Raw genomic sequence first — 22586 nt, forward strand, 5'->3', positions numbered from 1 at the left:
TGGCTCCGGCAAGTATCCTGGTAGGCCGTCTGCTCCAGGCTGAGGGGGGGTTCCCCACCCCCTCTTCACGGGGTGAGTTCCCGGACCCCCATATAAAAAGACATTAATACATTAAAAGAAAGGACTCCAAACTGTGGGGCTGCCCCCGTAGGGGGGCTGAGGATGCCAGGAGGGGTACAATGCGCTTCAAAAAGGGAGAACAGTGACTTCTTGCAATAGACAGTACAAGCAGATAGGTCAACACAATGGTCTACTCAGAGGGCGGCTCAGCATGAAAAGGTTTGCATAGCACTAATCTCTAGGAACTTAAGATCAGGTGAGATAAGCTAAGCAAATATATCCATTCACGTGTAGATTAGGTAACGTAGCTGCATATGGAGACTAGTTTCCCATCACCTGTAAGAACGGCTGTAGCCACATCACTTCAAATCAAAATGTTCAATGATACTTCAGACAAAATCCTGTACATTCCATTGTTGCAGCTACAATCAATTCACTCTTTGAGGGACTGGCAACATCGGACAATGATCTTCCTGACCTCATCCACCCAGACAAAGTTCAATCAAACAACGCATGAGGAAAACCAGTCACAGGTGGCACAAAAAGCAACCCTGAGATTCTTTTATATTGGCCCAGTATCAAAATGGCAAATATGGAAAAATCCAAACTTTTCCATACCCCAGCTCAACTTTCCATCTGGGAGTTAAACCTTCCCTGACAGTCACACCCATGGTTTTCCCACAGGGCATAGATTTGCAGTCCATGCTGTAGAGGGTGGTCCCACACCCTGGCCATTGACCTGAACCCTATTGGCAAGGTGATGATCGGGGCTTATCAATGTAAGCCACTGACTTTTCATGGTGCCTCCAAGAAAGTTTTGTATTTGGCCTGCATGCACCTCTGCCTTACTACGCGCCGAGTACTGCAAGCTCAGAGAGCCAAAAGCTTGCTGCATGGCTTCTAAGTGCTGCCGTGTGATCCATGATCCACACAAAATGTTCCTCTCAAGAGTTTACAGCACAGCAAATGGAGTCCAATGTTAAAAAGACAAATGCATACGAGGGTTCAACAGGGCTCAACGCAGACACAAACATACAATATTTACTTTCTTCTGCTTACTTAATTAGGTGATCCTTACTTATAAGGATCACCTAATATTCCATTAATTCAGATCACGTTAGTCATCATTTCTATCGTGTACCTATCATGTGCTGCCTGGAGTCTATTAGATTTAAAGCAATCCAATTGCCCTATAGACTACTGAAATTAGTTTTCGTCCTGTTATGTAAAAAGGGTATATATTCCCTTCTCGCCCTAATAGAGGGGCATAGTCTGTACTTCACGAGGAGACACATTTGTGAAAACCATCTATTCGCAGTGGAATAAAATGGCGACCATCCAAATGGAAAATAGCAAGAGGAATAAACTGTATTGGCCAAAAGCTATTTATGAATACATTTCATCATTTTTAATGCAGCATGTTTCAACGAGACTATTCTTTACCTGTCCGCCTTTTCATTTGTTGTGAATCCACGGATTATGAACCGCTTGTTTTCTCAGGGATCAGCGTCCCATCCATTTCCTAAAGCGGAAACAAAAGCATGGAATAAATCAGCGCCTCGAATACCTGTTCATAGTGAGAGCCAAGCACAATATGTTTGACTAGTCCAGCTGGTCTCTCGGTCTTATTAGTACCCGGCGAGGGGTGTGTGGTGGCCTCCCAGACAATGGGGAGGCTCAGAACGCGGGCGTTAACAGACGGTTATCTTGCCGCCCTGAGCCTCCTCAGGGCTGGCAGCCGCCATCTCCCCTCGCTGGGGAATGAGGTAAGTGCTTCTAACCTGGATCCCCCTTCCCCTTATTTCCCTTTCTCCCCCCCACACGTACCCGCTTTCGGGAGCGGACTCGCTGGAAACACTTCTGTCTCCAGCGTGTCTGTTCCTGATTTGCGTAAGGCCGCCATGGAAAGGAAGAAGGGACTACACATAGACCCGTCTCTCCTTTCCATGGCGGCCATTTTTTGTTTCCTTTTTTTTAATGGCCGCCATGGAAAGGGAGAAGGGACTACGTGTAGTAGCCATTTTGTTTGTTTACTTTTTTCATTGTTTTAAAAGGTTGCCAAAACAGTCAGTTTTCACTTCCCCCATTGCCTTTTTTTTGTGCTTTTTTTGTTTTCCTGTTGCGAAATGCCAGAGCGTTTTAATATTGCTGTCTTACGGGCCGGGGTGCTAATAGCAATAAGCACCTCGTTGGGTCGGGGGGGGGGGCATTTTCCACTTTCGGTAATGCCCTGGGGCATGTAACTATGGGCCCTGGGGCATTACCTAAAGTGGTAATACCCCCCTGCTCGGGGCTTATTGCTTAAATATTCCCACTTATTGATCTGCTTAGCTCACTCGCATTCCGTATTAGAAAGTTTACCCATCTGGTTTCAGTCTATGCGTGCCGCAGCTCGACTCACATGTTCACCCCCATGCCTCATATTACGCTTTTCACTACGCGGTGCGCGTGATTACGTGCGTATTGCAATGACGGCATTACGTGTAGCATCTAACGCCGTTGGGCAATATTCATAAATGGATATATATGTTCTTTAGTTCATAACGGAAATTCCATCAAGGTACATTCTCAACATATTATAATGTAATTCTGAGGGATCTTCTATTATTAAAAGGCATGAACAAAGTAGATGCCCTTTTTTGATCCTCAGCTCCCCTGCATGGCAGGCCTTGATCACTTGCATGTACATTATATCTTTACAAGGAGCGTGGCCCGTTTCCTTCACTCAAGTAGGATTATAAAGCATGGGCTGTATGGGGCAAGGACCGGTCGGGGAGGGGGCCGGGGGGCGGTGTTACAAACATGGTCACTAGCAGAAGAAATGGAGGACACTGCAGTTAGACTCAAAGCATGCAGAGCAGAAAGTTAATTGAGGGGGTTTCTAGGGCAGTCCAGTAGCAGGCCTTGCACGCTGCATTCTAAAGATAGTTCTGCACTCAACACCCCAAAGAATGAGCCAACGGGGAGACGTTCTCGCCATTGAATGACTGAACAGTGTTCTAGATCCTTCTCGAAACCCAAGACATTCATGAGCCCTTTTCTTGTGCCCATCATCTCATCTGCCCTCAGAAGTGAAGACACTGCTTTACTTGATCCTAGTTGGCCCTCGTGGCATGATCTGCCCGCTCCATCAGCAGGCCACACAAGATGTACACTTGCCACTCGCGAGTCGTCATTCACTCTTAGCGCGTCAGGAAGTGAGTTCTGTGTGCATGTGGAGAGCTGAGCTGGCATTCGTGCCAGGAGGACGAGTGACTTTCATGCATGGCTAGCAGCTTGCAACTTGACATTTAACCCGTGGCAGTAATCCCCACTTTTATTGCGTGCATTCAGAAGGGGCTGTGCACTGATGGACAGATGCAATGACTTCTCCAATAAGCCAATTACTCTGCCGTTAAGATAGCTCAGCGGGTTGAGCGCTCGCTGCTGCGATCTGAGTGTGATCTGCTGGTCGCAGGTTCGAATCCCGGCAAGGCCAACTCAACGTTTCATCCTGAGTACCAATTTCGGGTTGGTTGATATTGTATGTAAACATATGCTCTGTAAAGCACTTTGGATTAAGGCGCTATATAAATAACACATCATTATCATTACTCTTTCAGTCTTTTTAATGTCTGTGTACACGACAACACAGGCTACAATGAACAAAATGTAATACAATTAGGCACCTTAATGCACCTGTGGAAACCATGTGGTTCTTTGTTTCAATGGCTTGAATTCCTGAAAACTTAGCGTACATTTATGGGGATATTGAACACTTTACTTTTTTTTTTTAAATGCATTTTTTTGTCCGTTGTGGTTTTTTAAAATCTAAAAATGATTACTGATTTGTAATGAAGTCCTTCAGCACTAGACATAGCATTTAACTAATTAATACTTTCATTAAAACGTTAAAAGTCAATACTTTATTCCTGTATTTTATTCAATCACTTCCCCTTAAATTTACTAAAAGAGTGCTCCGGAGCATTGCTAGGATTTTTATGGACTTCCTATGGGGAAAAGGCCAAAAATTCCACGATTTATTTTGGTGCGTAGATGGGGGCTTTGGTTATCCGGTATTGGAGAATTATTGTAGGGGATTTTTTATTGAAGAAGGTGTCTTATTACTTTGAGGAAGGGCGGGGATCAGACCCATATTGGCTTTTAATGGAAAAGGAAATGCTGCATCCCTTTACCCTGGACTGTTTATATTTTCGTATGGGAGGTTGGCAAATTCTGGTACAAAACTGGAGACTCTAGTGATTTCTAAGTCAGTGTTGGTTACTTGGATTCTGGGGTGTGGGCAATCCTTGTATTTGTATGATTCGGCCTCTATTTGGCTGAACCCAGGTTTAGAAATTAATAATAAAATGCTTAATTGGAGGGGTTGGGCTAACAGGGGCATTCTGAAAATAGGGGATGTATGGAGGGGGGATGGTTCTGTTTGAAGAATTAGCTAATCGTTATAGTCTGCATAATAGGGAGGCGGGTAGATATGGGCTTTTGGAGCGGTTGCTGATGGAAAGATTGCAAATGTTGAGCGGACCTTGGAGTGGTAGTCCTCAGATTTGTGAGATTTTTGCTACGTCTCCTAGGACAGTTTCTACATATGTTAGGTTGATGCCTTTGCAGGACTGTATGAGGAATTCCTGGGACCAGTTACGAATGAAATGGGTGTCTGAATTGGAAACTGATCTTTCGGATGGCTTGTGGGATAATAGCTGGAGGGCTTCGGTGAGGGCCAAGGTTGATTTAAATCTGAGGTATATTCACCAACGTCTTTTAGGCCGTATTTATTGGACGCCAGTGTAAATGAAGGAGAGAGGCTTGGCTGATGTAGATCTGTGCTGGGGGTGTGGAGGCTTGAGAGGGACCTATCTACATATGCTCTGGGAGTGTAGTAGAGTGCTGGACTTTTGGAGAGAGGTTTTGGATTGCATTGATATGGTAACTAGTATGACACTGCCTCGTACTTTTCTGTCAGTGATTTTCCTTTCAACTGATAGTCGAAGTGTGCAGATGTGGGATTGTTCGGAATGGATTGAAAGAGCGTTGTTGATGGCCATAAAACAAATAATGAAGGTGTGGAAATCCAGGAAGAAGCCACATTGCGAGAACTGGGTGTCGGATATGCGGACGCTCTCTTGGTATGAGAAGACTCAGGCAATTCGACAACATCGAGAAACTGAGTACGGGGAGAGATGGGGGTCATTCAGTGATTTATTTGATTGAGGTGTAGGCTTTGGTTTATTTTGTGGATATTGAGGTTGGGGGGTTGGTAGGGGTATCAGTTTTGTCCTGTTGTTGATTTTTTTGTGTTTTGTTTTGTCACGTCTTGCCATGAGATAGGTGGGTGGGGATGTTTTCGGATTTCCTTTTGAATAGCTGTTAATTTAGTAGAAATTTGCATTTTGTTGCACTGGTGTATATGGAGTAATCTCTTGCTTGTTCCCATTCTGTTGTTACTAAGTTGTATTATTTTCTGTATAATTATTAAATAAAGTTGGGAAAAAAAATACTTGGCTCTGCTGTTGTCATTTATGTTCCATGAAACGTGAACACACAGCACCTTTACGGGTTCTTCACAAAGTACCGATTCGCAAATACAGGTCACAAAAGTAGAGAAAACAAGCCACATTTTGTGGTGGGGTGATTTCGAAAAAGCATGTGTCTATGCACAAATCAAATTGCATGTGCACTCACCATCTAGTGCAAGTTAAATTGTATGCGTTTCACAAAGGGATAGGTGCTGACATTTCTGATTGCATCCCTCGGTCACACAGGTTTGCTGTTTGCAATCTGCTCCACAGGGGGCCACCTTTCCTTTCATCTTGTCTGACCAGGTAAAACAAATATGTAGGGGGAATAGAATAGAAATGCTCATGCTCAACATAAGCGCGTGCCTTCTGTTTTTGCATTGCTGTCGCTGATTTAGAGGTGAAAATGTGAATCTGTCATTTCAGGTGCCAGTCTTTATGTATTTTTGCATTAGTAGAGCGCTCCAAGCCCGGAGGCATCTGTGCGCTGGTTACATTTAGGACAAAATCACGAACAAACAGCTAGTACACGTGTCTGGTTGCTGATTAGATGAGAGCGCAGTCCAGTTGTATGGGTGTGCGATCCCCTTGCCTGATAAGTTAGGGGTTTTGCATGAATAACCAGGTTTTGAGGCTTTTTTGGAAGGTCCAAAGGGATGATTCCGATCTGAGCGTTAATGGGAGTGCATTATAGTGTTTAGCGGCTACCACAGGAAAGCTGCAGCCTCCTGCCTTAGACTGCCTAAATCTGGGGATTTTGCACTGGTCTGACAATAGACCTAGGGTGCTCAACCCATTGAGCTACGCACTTAGGCCAACGTAGTATGATGTTTCGGGCATGGGCTGTCTCTCTGACCATCCCACACCCCCTTGGCATGAGCACTCTGTACAGTCCTCCAATGCCCCTCCCTCTCTGACATCGGGGAACCAGCGTGCAGATCCTAATGTTCACAGGGTGCGAGGAGCCATCTTCATCTTATCCTTCTTAAGATGTATGCATTGGACCAAATGCGTTGGACGCCATCTCCACACTACGCATCAACCTACCAGAGTGCGCTTCTTAATTGAAATTGTGGTGTTTGGTACTTTCTTTTTACATTTCCCTGTTAATTAATCATACTGTAATTGCTTTCGAAACACTGCTGGGAATTAGCCAATTTCGAAACATTCGGCTTGATGAAATGAGAAGGCTAATTGTGTTGTAGATACGTGTGCGGCTTCTGAGATGTTGCATGTTACGCAGCATCGCACGCGATCATTCATCAGTGAAATGGATACTCTTTCACACTGACTAAACTGTTCTGCTGTTTTCTTTTTTTTTTTTGTATGTCCTGAATTTGGATTTGACCAATAACTCCAAAATGATTATAAAGTATTTGTAAACACCGAGATGGCAAATGACCATCTAATTGAATATGCACTTACGCTGGCGTCCTGGTTTTACTGAAATGTCCACTGCTTATTTATTTATTCACATTTGTAGAGAGCAGAGCAGCCCTTAGGCATCGCGGCGCATGTAGCTCAGCTTAGTTACAGTGACAGCATATATACATTTTGACTTTTTGATAATACATAAAAATTAGAGAGAGGGGAGAAGTAGATGGTGTGATGTGGCAAGTATGGGGTGGGCTTAGCTAAGTGGATAGCAGCTACTCAAGCTGCGGACCGGACCCTACAGCTTACACAGGGTTAGAAGCCACAGCACCTCTCACATAATGTGCTCCCCAAGCACCGTCACATCTAACCTGCCTGGGACAGTACCTCACAAACACTTCTATTTCAAGTTGGCGCAGATACTGGCCCAGATCTCTTCCTAAGAACAATACGCATAATCTTGCCTCTGTCTTTAATAGAATCACGACCCCCTGCACTAGCCGTGTGGGTAATCCTTTATTGTGACAAGTGACCCCCAGCTTCCCATCCTCCACTTTAATTGCTCCCATTCAGGCGCCTAGCCTTCCAATGCAGTACCTCTGAACCCCTGTAACGTGACATGCAAAGCCTGCGTGGTTACAGGAAACTCCAGTTTGGTCTTGCAAAAGATTTCATGATCCCAGAAAAGATGTAATCTGGGAATTGTTTTTTAATTGTAGGAAATGTTAGTCTAGGTCATGGATCTGTAACCTTTGCCTCATTAGATGTTTGGAACTACAACTGCCATCAGCCCTATCCACAATAGTCAATGGTGAGAGGTCATGGAAGTCATAGTTCAAAACATCTGGAGGGTCGCAACTTGCATACCTCTGGTCTAGAAGGTAAAATGTGTGATCTTGCATATTTGGGATTTTGGGGTTTGGGTTGAGAAGTAATTAGTGGTTGGGGGAAGTTGAATGCATTTTTTTATTTTTTAATCAAAGGCTGGACATCTGACTCTTGTCTCAATCACAGTAGCTTCATCTTTGATTGGACCCGTTCTTCTACGTAAAGAGCAGAACGTCTCGAGCAAGAGTAGCCTTGCATTGCAAGCCTGGACAGCCCTTTAAATGTGTTTTTAGGAAGCATTGTGATTGCCTTTGATTAATACGCACAACACCATAGCAATTTGGGTAAATATGTGCAAGTTGCAAGCTACTACCACTCAGTCACTGCACACCTCAATTCTACATATGCACACCATTTCTTACTCGCCAAGAGCCAGTTATAAGTAGCCAATGGCAAGCGGTGAATGCAAATTTTGGTCCTCGTTTTACCCTATGGAATTTACCCCATGACAATCACGAGTGTAGGCCCAAACTGAGGCACTCGCTTTTCATCTCAACAAGTCTGTTCTTTATCGATGTGTACCCTCGGTTGGATGTAGTATGGTCATGTTCAGTTTCCTATGTTGATTCTTTGGCAGGTCGGTAATGACGGATCTGTACTACCTCAGTCAAGCAGATGGAGCCGGTGAATGGCGTGAAAAAGAGGCCAAAGATCTGACGGACCTCGTCCAGAGAAGAATAACATACCTTCAGGTAAGGGAAACAGGAGACGCAAAGCTCAGCTCGAGCCAGACTCAAAAAGAACAAGCCGAGGTCATTGGGAGGCATTGACACTGTGCTTTTATGATGAGCAGCATATTTTCAGATCAACCTATTGATATCTGTTACGCTGTCATTTCACGAACACCCTTTGCATAATATATAATTGGTTATTTATAACGCGCTTAATACCCAGAGGTTTCGAAGCACGGATCCGGGGATTGAACCTGTGTTGTTCCGCGTCGTCTTGCTTCCAAGGCGAGCGCCTTGCCCCCCGAGCTATCCTCCCGATACTGGGATTGGTTTATATAGTTGTGTTCCTGGTGCTCAGCAGAGAGTTCACAGAGGAAACCCTACATCAGAGAGCTGTATTACATGGCAGCTGCTAATCTAGTTGGAAGAAAAATAGGATTTACTAGGAAGTTCACTTTCAATATTTGGTATACATGTTTTCTACAGGTTATTTTGCAACAGATCGAACGCTTGGAATATTCAAGTGCAACTTGCATCCTTTTTTAGGTTTGGCTTCTAGGTGGGCCTTTAGCGTCAATTGTGCCAAAAACTCTTGCCATGGTGTGCAGAGGAGGAGGAGGGGGATAAATTGCCACCCCTCCTCTTCATAATTGCCATTGGTTAATAGTTGTTTGGCTAATTGAATTTGCTGCCTTTGTTGTTCCTTGATTTAAAAAATAGGAGCCATCTGAACCCTTACAAAGGATTATTCCCTTTTGTTAAAGCTTCAAGGCTTTGCCACATTACATTGATTCGTAGCAAGAGGATGAGAAGCAGTTTACTTTGCTGTGTTATTTGACCGCTCCTAAATCTGTCTAAGGCAAGAATACAGGGCCAATTGCTCAGTGCAGTGAAATCGGAAAAAAGCATTTGAATAGCCAGGATATAGCTTTAGAATCAGGGCAACCGAAAAAAAAGTGTCCTTTGTTTTTGTGAATAGGCTTTTTGGAATTTCGAAACTGTGTGCTTTAGTGGCATTTTGTAATTTCGTTTTATTCTTTGAGTCCGTATAGGACTCAAAAAAGATGCATGTTCAACAGTTTAAATGCAGTATTGCCAGTGTTTTCTTAATGAAATAGGCATTATATAGGTGTAGATGTATTCCTGATAAAAGGAACCAGCGCACGGGTTCTAGCAGAAAATTAGTATTGATGGGTACTAGTACGGAGTGGAATTGTGCAGACATAGTAAGCATAAAACTGGAGACTGTGAGGGTTCTGCAGCAGCAGTAGGCAGGAAAATGTGGAGCCAGAAGGGCTAGGAACACTCGTTTTAGGTGTCTCGGTGAACACTTGGCTTTAGCCCCTGCGCAGAGTTTAATTGGCTGGTGGCTATATACTGAATTGATGCATTGAGAAATCGGGGGGGAGGGGCGTTGGAGGGGTTGGGTCTTGAAATTCAGTCGTATTCCGGTGTTGTAGTGATCAAATGCACGACTTTTTGCAGTGTGCTTCCTGAAGCGCGTCAGTGCTTACTCACCGTGTCCTTCTGGCATGCAGTGATTCCCTCGACCACAATTTCAGGTCTTTTGCTTTTGCTCTATGTCGAGTTTTGAGAATAGTCCATTTGAGTCAAGTCCTACATTCCACAACGCCGCCTAGTTGCCATCGCTGGAAGATCTCCTCCATTTCCAAGCCAACGATGGCTACAAGGTGGCACTTGGCTCAAATGGACTATTCATATTTTAGGTGTTTTTTTTAAAGCCTTTTTAAACCCACCATAACTTTCTTGTTTATATAATGTGGGGGTGGTATTGGGGCAGAGTGGAAGCAGACATGGTGGGAACCCCCCCTCATTTTTAAACAAAAAAATCGAAAAAAGTTGACAGTCGAAGAAGAAGACCAAGACCGCAAATTAAATGTGGCCGATGCAATCGCATAGAACGGTCTCTCCCATGTGCTTTGGGCTTCAGGTCTCATAAGTCCTAGCCAACGTAGTCAGTGGTGAAGGATCATGGGCGTTGTAGTCCGAAACATCAGGAAGGCCACATTCTTTGGGCACTTGTCTTAGAGCCACCACCTGCAATACTTGTAGGATATTCCAGCTATAGACTAGCCTTCACGTTGGTCTGGCCTCCATCTTGCGTGCAGGCCTTCCCTGGGGCAGACTCGGCAGCTAGGACTTGATATGAAATATTCACTATATTGTGTCTGTTGTGGCATTCACAGTATGAAGAAGTTACCGAGGAACTCTCCAGTTTTGTTGATTTATAGGCATTCTAGTTTGCAATGACCATTGCATTCTGCAGACGGTCAGATCATTTGTTCAAGTTTGTGTGGAGTTCATTAGGGTGTTGCGTATGTTGCCTCGTTGAGCTGCTGTTGCTTGGAAGCGGCACCGCTCTCCTTCCCTCACCTTTCAGCCGCATGCACGACATTGATGGCTTTGCTTGGGGCACTTTCTTCCGTTGCCATGGAGACTAGAGATATTCTACATCTCAGCCGCTTCTTCAGTCCCATCATCTGCCAATAAAGGGTGCCCTCTAAACACAATCAGTCTTATTAGCTCTGTAGTGAGCACTGGAGATTGCCACAGATAGTAAATGTCGCCTCAACCCCGTAATCTTATGTCATTGGGATACGCTGCATCGTGGGCGATGAGCTGTGGTTGACCACGCTATATGAAAACCTGTCCCGGGCATGATTGTTTCGAGTATTGGCCATCGTCATCGCTCTTCTGTTACCCAATCAGCAAAGGCTTGCTTGATACTCTGTCTACATCTCTACGTGCATTCTTGTGCTGTTCTCGGAAGCCCTTTAATTTCATCCATAGTAGTATTGCAACACACATACTTCTGATCATAAATTCCAGTTAACAACGCCAGTAGCTGTGCTAGAGTAAACACAATCACTGCCATCATCATGTAATTGTTTCTGCTCTCGTATTTTTACTTTAATCAAAGTGATGTTTAACATCTTAGTGTCCACCTGGGAGAACTGCGAGAAGCGCATAATGATACAGTCCAACTGGGGCTCTCGAGATGGTTTGGATTACCCCCCCCCAGAGTACCTCACCCTTGAATATGCTGGCCAGGGCTGATGGAAGGAGTAGTCCAAAAGATCCAGGGCACCAAAGGTCGCAGTTCGCTGGCAAGAGGAGTGGAGCCCACAGAAGGGAAACCTATGCAGAAGGCAACAAGTGCCATTTGGGAAGTAGGACAGTGATGGACAGTAGTGACCGGAAGTGCAGGTCCGCGCAGCAGAAATCCTGCCGGAGAAGATCAGGAAGACATCTTGGAGTCCAGGAGGACCATGAACGCGCAGAGCAGAAGTGAGTGTGCAGTCTTGTTGTGCAGAAGATTCTTTCATGGGTTTAAAACCTTTTACAGACACCAACGGTGATCTGGTGACAAGTAAGACTCTTGTAGTTGGTTATTTATAATGCACTTAATACCCAAAGGTTTCGAAGCGCGGACCCGGGGATCGAACCTGCGTTGCTTCGTGTCGTCTTGCTTCCAAGGCAGGCACGTTGCCCTTGAGCTATCCTCCTGAGACATCAGGCCATCCTGCCGAAGGGTGGCCTGACCTACAACTCCCATGATCCCTCACTTTTAATGTAGGAAGGAAAACCAGCTCACAGATCAGTTTAGGGTAGTAGCAAAGCCAGCAACGGCTTAATTTTCTTTTGTAAGACACGATCCACACATCACATCTTCACAAGATGCGACTGCTTGAAAAACGGACCTTTCCTCCAGACCTCTACGTTTATATGTTAGCTTCGGTGACCAAAACAAAACCTAATCTTCCAGAACTTTAGGTCTCCGGGCTACCTGGTGGGTGGCAATGGGATTTCTCACCCCATTATAGTCCATTTAATCATAACCACTGGTCCGTAGTTGATGCAGATGACCGCTGTGCAGATCACGTGACACGTTCCTCTGAGTGGTCCCACTAGCAAGGTTGACCAACCCTGCCCATTGTAACACGTGCTTGTGCGCGTCTGATGCCTAAAATTAAACATTACAGTGTATGCTGCTCTAAATCGCCTTAGCATAGAACCCAGGCACTTACACGTGCTGGACAGCAGTTTTTAAGTACCAGTCTGGGCAAGTATTAGCAAAGCCAAAACTAAACATCTCATCAAGTTCAAAGGGAAAGCCCTTTGCAATCGCACAGACATGAATGAATTGGAAAACATGCTGCCTCGTCATGATGAAAAGCTATAGCAGCATAAGACGTAAAGGAGAAGGAAGCACGTTCCACCTGACACGGTGCTGGCTGTGGCCGATGGGAGTTGTAGTGCAAAACATTTGGAGCGCCAAAGGTTGCAGACTCGTGTTGTAATGCAAACAATTCATCCCGAGAAGCCCCTTTACCCAGGCTGAATGCTTGCCCTGGAGGAAGGCCCTCCAGTAATGCCCAGGAGGGAGCAGAGACAAGGCAAGGAGGGAAGAGTTCATGTTTTTAAACAAACTGTCCATCCCTAAATGTGCTCCACTTAGAGTAACTTTCCCCTGTCCTGCCAGCCTTTGTACTCATTTGCTTGGCTTCTCTCTGCTGGCAGAGCTGAGCCACAATCCTATTGCCATATCACGTGACCCTTGCAGCCAGGCATGATTGTAGCACTGTGACGCAGAGAAGTGCACATGTGACTATGCGAGCCACATGACTGGAAGACTTGCCAGCATCTTGCTGGATTGTGCAGAGTACAGCATTGTTCATGCCTTAGTAGAATTCCTATGTTTGTAGAAAACATGTAGTCTCCTATTTCAGAGAATGGTATTTAAAATCTATTGTTGTGCCCTATGCATGATTTGCTCTCCCTCTACAGTAGTCCACTCTCATTAGCAACACTTGGCCAGTATAATGGAAGTGCTTATCATTAAATGGATGTCATTGCCCTGTGTATCATGTTAAGCAGTCAGTGACAGATGAATGGGCAGTGTGCTTGCTGTTGCCACTGTAACCTGATTGCGTCATTAATCGTTCCACGGCCCGGGATTGATGGATGCCCACTGCGACAAGCCCTGGCTGCATCGAAGCATTTTTCCATCGAATTCTTTGCAACGAAAAAAAGTCCACTGAATGCATTTTTTCAAATGTATTTATTTTTTATGGCGGGGTCCTCCCAATCCCTCGTTTTGAACCCTTAAAAACACCCCCCAAACAAAATGAACCCTTTACCCTACAAAAATATGCATTCGATGGACTTTTTTCGTTACAAAAAATTTGATGGGAAAAGTTTCGATGGAACTTTTTCCGATGGAAAGACTGCATACCACGTAAGAATTACCGCCAATCTGCATGTTCAATATCTCCACCCACCCCTACCCCTTGCATCTTAGGGTCCTTGCTCATCAGAAACCGGTCTATTGGGCAGACACGTGGAACCGAATTAGGAGTTGACCTGTTACTGAGAACTAAGTAAGCCAGTGTAGTAAATGATGGACATGCTCGAATGGTCGACTATTAAGTCTGGGCGGCGTGTCCCCCTGATCGACTAATGTCTGCTGAGCAGGTAGCCAAGGATGCAAGGTGAGTTACGGCCAGAGTTCCTTGGGGGTGGAGGACACTGGGGTTGGGGGGCGAAGGGGGTGGTCCAGGTTGAGCACTGGTATGGAAGGGGAATAGCAGGGTAGAATTGGGTGCTGAAAGGAAGACTCAGTGGGGAACCCCCTGGCAAGAAGAGAACAGTGTGGGTAGAGGGGCTGGGAGCTGGCCGAGCATAGGGGCAGGGGCTAAGGGAGTTTAGAACTCACACAGTGAGGTGGGGGTGTGAGAAACACTGGGGTCGGGGGCTGATCTGGTCTTGGGGAAAGGTATCTATAAATGGAATCAGGGGGCGTGGAAAGAGGAGTTTGGGGGACCCCCTGGCAAGAGGAGAACAGTGAGGGTACGAGAGAGGTGTTATGGCAGAGGGGGAGAGTTGTTGTGTGGTTTTAGAGCTGTCGAGCAGTTGAACATGTATGTTGACCGTGATGCAACTGATCCTTGAATTTACGAGCAGTTGGTGTCGATAAATGAACCCAAACAACCAGCAGAGGTCAATACTTACTTTCATCCAAGGCAGGTGGTGTCCCATTTCCTAGGCCACGCTGATGTATTACTTGAAATGCCTGCAGCATGGATTCCAATTGAGATTTGATGAGTGGGAGCTTAAAGCAGCTCTCGGGCACCCGGCATCATCTGGTAAGCAAGAGCTACTTCTGGGGAACCAGGAGCTTGTCCATACTGTGCCAACAATCTAGCTTCCACACGAGGTGCACACTTTGCATCCATTGTGTGTGCTGCATTATACATGCTCTCTCATGCTTTGATTAACCCCTTGGATGTGCACCTTGCTCTCCATTATTCAAATTCCCAAACATGCATATATCATCACGCAGGTATGGTTGCATGGAGTCAGTTGGGCTAGTGGTGTAAAGCTGGAGATGCATGGCTTCAGCAGTGTCGAGCCCTCTTGCACAGGGCATTAGGATGCTTCCAGCAGGGTCGAGCCCTCTTGCGCAGGGCATTAGGATGCTTCCAGCAGTGTCGAGCCCTCTTGCGCGGGGGATTAGGATGCTTCCAGCAGTGTCGAGCCCTCTTGCGCGGGGGATTAGGATGCTTCCAGCACTGTCGAACCCTCTTGCTTGAGGCATTAGGATGTGGTGTTCGCGTCCTCGGATCAGTCTGCCTCGTGACTCCCTTTCTCTGAGCAGATCCCCTCCTTTTGGTATTGCCATTGGTATACCAAGAATGCCTTTCTACCGATTTGGCAAACACTTCAATAAGCTACCTGGTTTTTGTTTGGGACATTAGAGCTATTCCCAGGTTCCTTGAATGTTTTCATGTTGTGAAGTTTCTATTTTCCTTGAACCCTTTCGGATCCAGATTGGCGCGTCTGGCAGCATAACAGAAGAGCCTCATATTGTTGAACTTGTCTTAGTGCAAGGTAGAGGCGAGTGTGTGTGTATGTACACAGTGTTATTGTGTCATCCTGCTATGATTGGAACCCAACTGGTGTGTTACATCTGGCACCCTATTTCAAGCATCAGACCAGAGGCGTAGTGGGGCCTGAGGCTAATGTAGTTGGGTCCACCGCAGTGACTTTAACATCTGTAAATGCCCACACGGTGCTGCTGAGAGGGCATTTACACATTTTAGGTGGGCCTTGGATTATACACCTTAGGACATAGAAACTCCTACCGCAGCTGCCATGTGTCGCGGTCACTGAAATAAACAGGTTCAAACATTAAATGTGCTTCTTATACATTAAAAAAATAGTCCATAGGCGCCCCTCTGCAAGAACGAACACGGCCCATTGACCTGTTCTTTTGGAAGGTACCTACTCGAGAGTCCGCAGCCACACTTTAGCTCACTGTACCTTTCACAGATGGGAAATATCCGTTTGCATATCAGTCTTTGTCCCGCCCACATGGGCAGTCCAGCACCGAAATGCCAGGCAATTCTCTTCTGAACAAGAGTACCAACAGCAAACCCTTACACGTGTTTCAGCCTTGTTGGGCCTCATCAGTGAGGTGGACCTGTGCCTCTCTGAGCACAGTGAGCAAGGGGTCCACATCTGGATGACCCTAGGAAACTTAGGGTGACTAAACCGAAGTCCCTTTAGCAATCAAAAAATAGTCCATAGGCGCCCCTCTGCGAGAACAAACATGGCCCATTGACCTGTTCTTTGGGAAGGTACCCACTCAAGAGTCTGCAGCCACACTTTAGCTCTCTGTACCTTTCACAGATTGGCGCCTAGTGTGTCTGCAGACTATTGAGTGGGAACCTTCCCAAACAGGTCATTTAGCCGTGTTCGTTCTCAAAGAGGAGCGCATGTGGACTTTTTTTGCTTGCTTCTTAAACATGACCTTTTGTTAGTAGGTTACACACTTTACTTTTCTATCAGGTTATGTAAGGGGGTGCGGCATCGAAAAAGAGGAATTTTCTAATGCATGTTATGATGACCAATGTAAAGAAGAGGTCATCCACCCACTTTCAGTTCTACTCCTCTTGAACCCCACTTTTAATTCAGCAAAAAGGTGGGAGCATTAAAGTACTTCGATGTTTATTTCTTCTCCATTTGTTGAGGAGACTGAAGCCCTCATTTAGGCGTTGGTGCAAGGGAGGCTTCTGTCTCCTGCCAAACACGCCAGCAAAACACCTGATTCAGTAATACGGAGAGTGCTGCAGCCCAAGGGATACCCACCGCTCTTCCCTGCTGTGCCTGAAAGGATAGTTGCAAGTTATCTGCTCCCACCACTTCAGAGCTGGCAGTTCAGCCCTCGATGCAGCACTGGTCGCAAGATTGTGGTGCAGACAATTGACTCTGTGCCACTGGCCGACTTACGTTGGAATTAGAAGCTGCTCTGCCAAATGTTCTGGTGGCCGAGAGGCAGTGGGGAGACCTGGCTGACGCCCTACTTCTGCCAGATCTCTTGAATCGACACCTTATATTTTATGTTCCTTCATGAACTGTCTACACAGCCAGTTTGCAAAGGTATTCTATCTGACTCAAGATAGTATGGTCGAAAGTGCCAAATGCCGCAGAGGGGTCCAAGAGGATGTTAATGTTAAAGGATATTTGTACTGTGCACTATCACCAACGGAGTGGTCCCCTGGCGCTCTGGCGGTTCTGAAAAAGGGAGGGGGGTGAGTTAGTGGGAATAAGCTGGAAAAATGCAACTGCAAAAGTGCAAGAAATACTACCCCATCCTGGTCTGTAATTCCAGCCATGTTGTCCATTACTGACCCCAACACATCCTCCGTCCCCATCCGGGGGCACAACGCCGATTGACTGGGATGTAGGATTGCAGCTTCCTCAAAGAAGACTTGAAGCTATGGTTTAATACCAGCCTCCATTACCTTCATCACAAATTTGAGGAGGGAAATAGGTCGGAAGTTAGCTGGGAGTGAAGGATCACGATTTGGTTTAGATTTCTCAGTCGATATCACCATTTAGGATGGAAGCCATGTTGACGATGGACTGCCCCTTACATCCCAGGAGAGCATGGTGACAGATTGATTTACTGGTAGAGAATGATAAGAATGTGCAACCCTGCCAACTGTAATTACTTATTACGTCAGAGGGCCTCCCTACGGGCTGGTTGTCTGGCAATTATGCAAGGTAATAGGACATTGTACTGAACACCATTGATCTTGGAGGGGTTGATGTCTGGGGATAAGATCAGAACCTTTACATTCCTGAAGTTCAAATGTAAGCTAATAGATGGGAATGGGGGGAAATATTGTGTTTTGAAGGTCATCATTGAAACTCTCAATGCTTTAATGTATACAGGACTGCTGGGCATGCAAGACATGTAGAAAATACTGTACCTCTGTGTCCAGGGAGGGAATGCTCCCGAAGGTACTGGCTAATGTTAAGGATCTGTCAAGGTTGGGAGAGGAATACAAGTAATCCTGGGAAGCTGATTCCGCAATGGGAGAGAATGAGAATTTCTGGAAGACCAGTTGTGGAAGTATTAAAAAGGGTGGATTTGTACCAAAGATACAAAATGCAGTGTGCGATTATCCACAATTGTTGGGCGCCTGAAAACCTATGCTCTTTCTCTCTTTCCCTCACTCTCTCCCTCTCCCTCCAACTCCCTCTCCTCCTCTCACTCCCTCACTCTTCCCTGCTCTCTGCCCCCAGCTCTCTCCCCCACTTTCTTCCCCACCTCTCCCTCCCCCTCTCCTGCCTCTCTCTCCCACATCTCTCCCTGCCTCTCTCTCCCCCACCTCTCTCCCCGCCTCTGGCTCTCTCCTGCCTCTCACTCTCTCCTGCCTCTCCCCACCTCTCTCTTGCCTCTCTCCCCTGCCTCTTTCTCCCCACTCTCTGTCCCCCACCTCTCTATCCCCACCTCTCTGTCACCCACCTCTGTCCCCACCTTGCTCTCCCCGCCTCTCTCGCTCTCCCCAGCTCTCTCTCTCTCCCCTGCCTCTCTCGGTCTCCCCCGTGTCTCTCTCCTGCCTCTGTCTCCTTGCCTCTCCCTCCTGCCTCACTTCCACCTCTCTCCCCCACCTCTCTCTCCCCGGCCTCTCTCTCTCCCCCACCTCTCTCCTGCTTCTCTCTAGCCAGCCTTTATCTCCCACTATCGTTCCCCCACCTCTGCCCCCTGCCCCCCTCGCTCTCACCCTTCTCTCTCGCTCTTCCCCTTCTCTCCTGCTGTTTCCCACTCCCTCTCACTCTCCTCCGCACACTGCTGTAAGTGATTTCAATCCGGGACACACCCGAGTCAAGCTCAGCATGTAGTGCACAATTGAAACCCTTATTTATTTTTATCTATAAGTTCAATATTCTGAACGATATGCCACTCGTATCACACCCTTCTCCTGAGACCCCCACCCACCCCCCCGGTCACACTGAACCAGGAATCGGGCTAGTTTGCAAAGGGAAATATTTATGTATTTAAAATGTTATCACAATATATTTTAATAGATAAACAACAATCACCAATGGGGTGACAGAACACTGAATAGTATCTTTAATACACTAGGAATCAAGGAATGAGCATAAAACAAATGCAGCACAGAACAGAATACTTTTGTGTTGGTTTGGACAGATGGCACCATGGTTAGGAGTTCCCTCTGCACACCCGTCAACCCCCCAATAGGCAGTGTAAAGAGATGGGAGGAGAGAGCAGGTATTCAGAAATAGCACAAATCATACAGAATATCAGTCCCACCTTCCCCCTTCAAACACGAGACAAAAACGGAATTGACTTTTCAGCTGTCAGAATGGCTTTGTAATTGTCTTTGGAATTGACTGAGCAATTGACTGAGCAAAAACACCAAATGTGGTCAAAAATACTTGCATTGTTATAAATTCCTATGGGAGCCGCTTTGAACAGTTGCACACAATCACAAGTAATGGTTGAGTCAAAAGAAAACAATGGAAAACTCAAAGTCCAAGTCGGAAACAATTTAAAGCTATTTCACACGTGTAAAATTTCTCAGAGTGTAAAATCGTGGCAAACTTTTCCTTACGCAATTTTCGCTATAACAGAATGTTTTGGGTTCTATCGATAGCTAAGGATGTTAAGTACAAGTAGGAGTTGAAATTTCGTTTCTATCATAAAAACTGAGGGAGTTATAGAGGTTTTAGTAAAGGTGGTTTTTGTAAAATAGGCGCAAGATTGGAAAACAGAAATGCACTTTGAAAATGATAGATGGGTTGATTACAATAGATTATGACTATGAAAAAGCGAATGCCACAGATGGATCTTACAGTCACGTGATCAGCGTAACCCGCCTGTTGTGGATACTCTACTTCAGATGAGAAAAGAGTCAGCGCAAAGATAGTTCTAGCAACACTATGGTTCTGAATGACAGATAGGATGGGTTTGAGATTGGGATAAGATGATGCAAATATACTATGGGTCACAGTTCTTCCTATTAATAATCACAGGATAAGTTATTAAATTAGACTGTCAGTTCTGTGAATGGATTGGGTCTGGTCTAGGAAGAACAGCACATCAGGCATAGGATCGGGTCAGCTAGGCCGGTCACCGGATTTGCACAGGATCAGCCCTCCTAATCTGTAGGTATTTGAATCAGCTGGATAGCGGGTTCCTCAGGCAAGCCTAGTGGTAGCAATTTCAGGATACTAGTTCAATAGGCCGTCTCACACCACAGCGCTTCACTGGGTTGCAAGAATAAGTTTAAAGGTTTAGGCCTTGCAGAAAGTCAATAGTTCTCTACTGCTTGCAAGAGTCTTGGCATCTGGATCTGGAAAGATGTTTAAAGCTGGATGTAGAATGCTGGATCAGAGTGCTTTGCCGGAATCAGGAAAGTCAGTGGATTAGTGCGTCCCTATGTGTTGTCAGCTGTCTCTATTTATCCTTTAAAATGACATCACAAAATGGGTGTATGGGCCGGCTTAGCTAAGCTTGCCCCTATGAGCTGGGATTGGATCGAAACTTCATCTCCGCCTTGCATTTGAGTGATTGGATCAATGCCGAATGATGTCACATTTTATGGTTTGCTTTACAATCCTCATAGACCTCCCTTTAGCTACTGGTCTCAAAATCGGATTTTATTCTAAATACACATTTCTACATTGGTCACTTTTACACAAATCACACACAAAGATGCCATATTTTATGTAGCATCTGTTCCTCAAAATCCCGTAACTGTGGGGTCTTGTCTCAACTTTCTACAGAATTTTGTCCTTTTTGCTATGAACACAATTTCCAAACTTTATGCAAATTTCCACAAATGTGTGTGTTTAACATAGGAATGTGTGGGTACATTTTCACAATTCTAGAATTCATACATTTCACATAAAACCACATATATTGCCATTCCTGTCCAGAACATGTTACACGGTTCTGCCGACTCTTAAAACGTGCAGCCACAAATTAGACTAACAGATATGTCCTTGGTATATTTTTCACCATTTTGAATCACAAGTTATGAGTCTTTAAAATTGTTCTTTGTTCATGCTTAACAGCAAATGGTACGCCCCCTTTTTCTCTCCCTGGAGTCTAGGAGCACCTCCCCCCCCCTGTTTGTTCCTTCCAGGAGCCATTTATGACCCTCTCACACCTCCTTTTCCTGGGCTGAAGGGCCTGCTATTGTTCATTCTCTTTCTGTATACAAGAGTCTGGGTTACCCCACGATTAGCACCTCCCCTTGAGTTTCTGCTGAGAGGAAGGCCCTCCTCTTGGTAGAAAACTGCTTGTCCACTTCCAAAGGGTTGCAGCTCAGCCAAGCTAATTTATTCTTAATTAAAACCAGGAAAAACCAGATTTGTTGTATAAAACATAAATACATTACTTTCTCAGCTTTAACTCTGTGGGATAAAAAGCAACTGAGATCTGTATTATTTTTAGCCACAATACTTTTTAGGTTTGCTGATGCAGCAGACTTTTTAGTTTAAATCACTTTAAAGTTTCAACAGTAACTCATCTGACAGCTGTCATTCAAGTAGCCCAGGGTACTGCACCCAGAATCTGACGGGGGCTGTCAGTTTACAGACAATCCGGTTTTTCTGAAGAATGTTTTGCTCTTCACATTAGGACTTTGTATGTTTGCAATGCTTCATAAGATTACATGAATTTTAGCGGCAAGAAAGATTTTGATTGTTGAAGGGTGTTGTGTTATAGGCATTTTTGAGTTTTTAGCAACAAAGCAAATGTCATTTATAGACACATTTTGGAATTTCATTTGCAAAGCGCTGCTTCTCTCTCTGCACTCTCTTTGCTGGTCATGGAGCCCCACTGGCACATTTTCTGCAGTTTCTGCTCTATTCCACCACACATGCACCATGGGTGTCTGGTTGTGCATCCATCTTTTTATGTGCTTGAGAATGCATTTTTTGTAGGTTTTTGGCGCACACAAGGGTTTTGCTATCATTGTTGCAGTTTTCCACCATAACTGGCAGGGTGATGTCGCAAGGCACAGCAAAGTGGGTCAATACATCCCACACTGCCCTGACTCTCCTCTCCCTCTCCGACCTCTCTCCCCCACCCCTCTCTCCCACACTCTCTCCCCTCTCCCTGGCCTCTCTCCCGCCTCACTTCCACCTCTCTCTGCTGCCTCTCCCCCACCTCTCTCTCTCCCCCCACCTTTCTCCCGCCTCTCTCTCCCTGCCACTTTCTCTCTCCACCCCTCTCTCCCAACTCCCTCGCTCCCGCCTCTTTCCCACCTCCCTCTCTCTCCTTTTTGTAAGGAGCAGGGTGCAATGTTGGCACATACGTTCTGGAGATGTAGGGTTTTTGGGCTAAGGTGATTGGGCGAACACAATTGGTGAATGGTATAGACCCACCTTTGGAACCATTGGTCAGAGTGTTTACATACTTCCCAGAATCAGGGATGTAATGGACCCATACAAGAAGAGGTAAAGGGCTTTCACCCGTGTAAAGAAAGAGATGTTGAAGCTTTGGAAGACTGAGGTACTCGAAAATAGGGGGCTGGGTTGAGAATCTGTTGCATCTTTTAAATTGCGAGAACACTGTTTGCAAGAAGGGAAAATGGAATATGGCCATGAGCTCACAAGAGGCAGCTTCAGTGAGCTGCATGGGTGACCTGGGTTATTGGCTCGCACTGACATCTGATATCCCGGCCACCACACCCAGACTGTCTCAGCATGCAAAATATGGTGCTGTTTAGCC

The 22586-nt window shown here is 45.7% G+C and overlaps 1 protein-coding gene across 2 annotated transcripts in view; it reads left to right on the forward strand.

Annotated features, from left to right (window-relative positions):
* FUT8 (fucosyltransferase 8) overlaps nucleotides 1-22586 on the forward strand; it is an 857288-nt gene that overhangs the window by 612753 nt on the left and 221949 nt on the right. For both annotated transcript variants that reach the window (XM_069638672.1, XM_069638673.1), the window contains one exon: nucleotides 8416-8530. In XM_069638672.1, coding sequence (XP_069494773.1) covers nucleotides 8416-8530 — 115 coding nt within the window. The remainder of the gene's footprint in view (nucleotides 1-8415; nucleotides 8531-22586) is intronic.

Source organism: Ambystoma mexicanum, chromosome 14 (genome assembly GCF_040938575.1).
Source record: "Ambystoma mexicanum isolate Mex_15411 chromosome 14, UKY_AmexF1_1, whole genome shotgun sequence".
NCBI lineage: Eukaryota > Metazoa > Chordata > Amphibia > Caudata > Ambystomatidae > Ambystoma > Ambystoma mexicanum.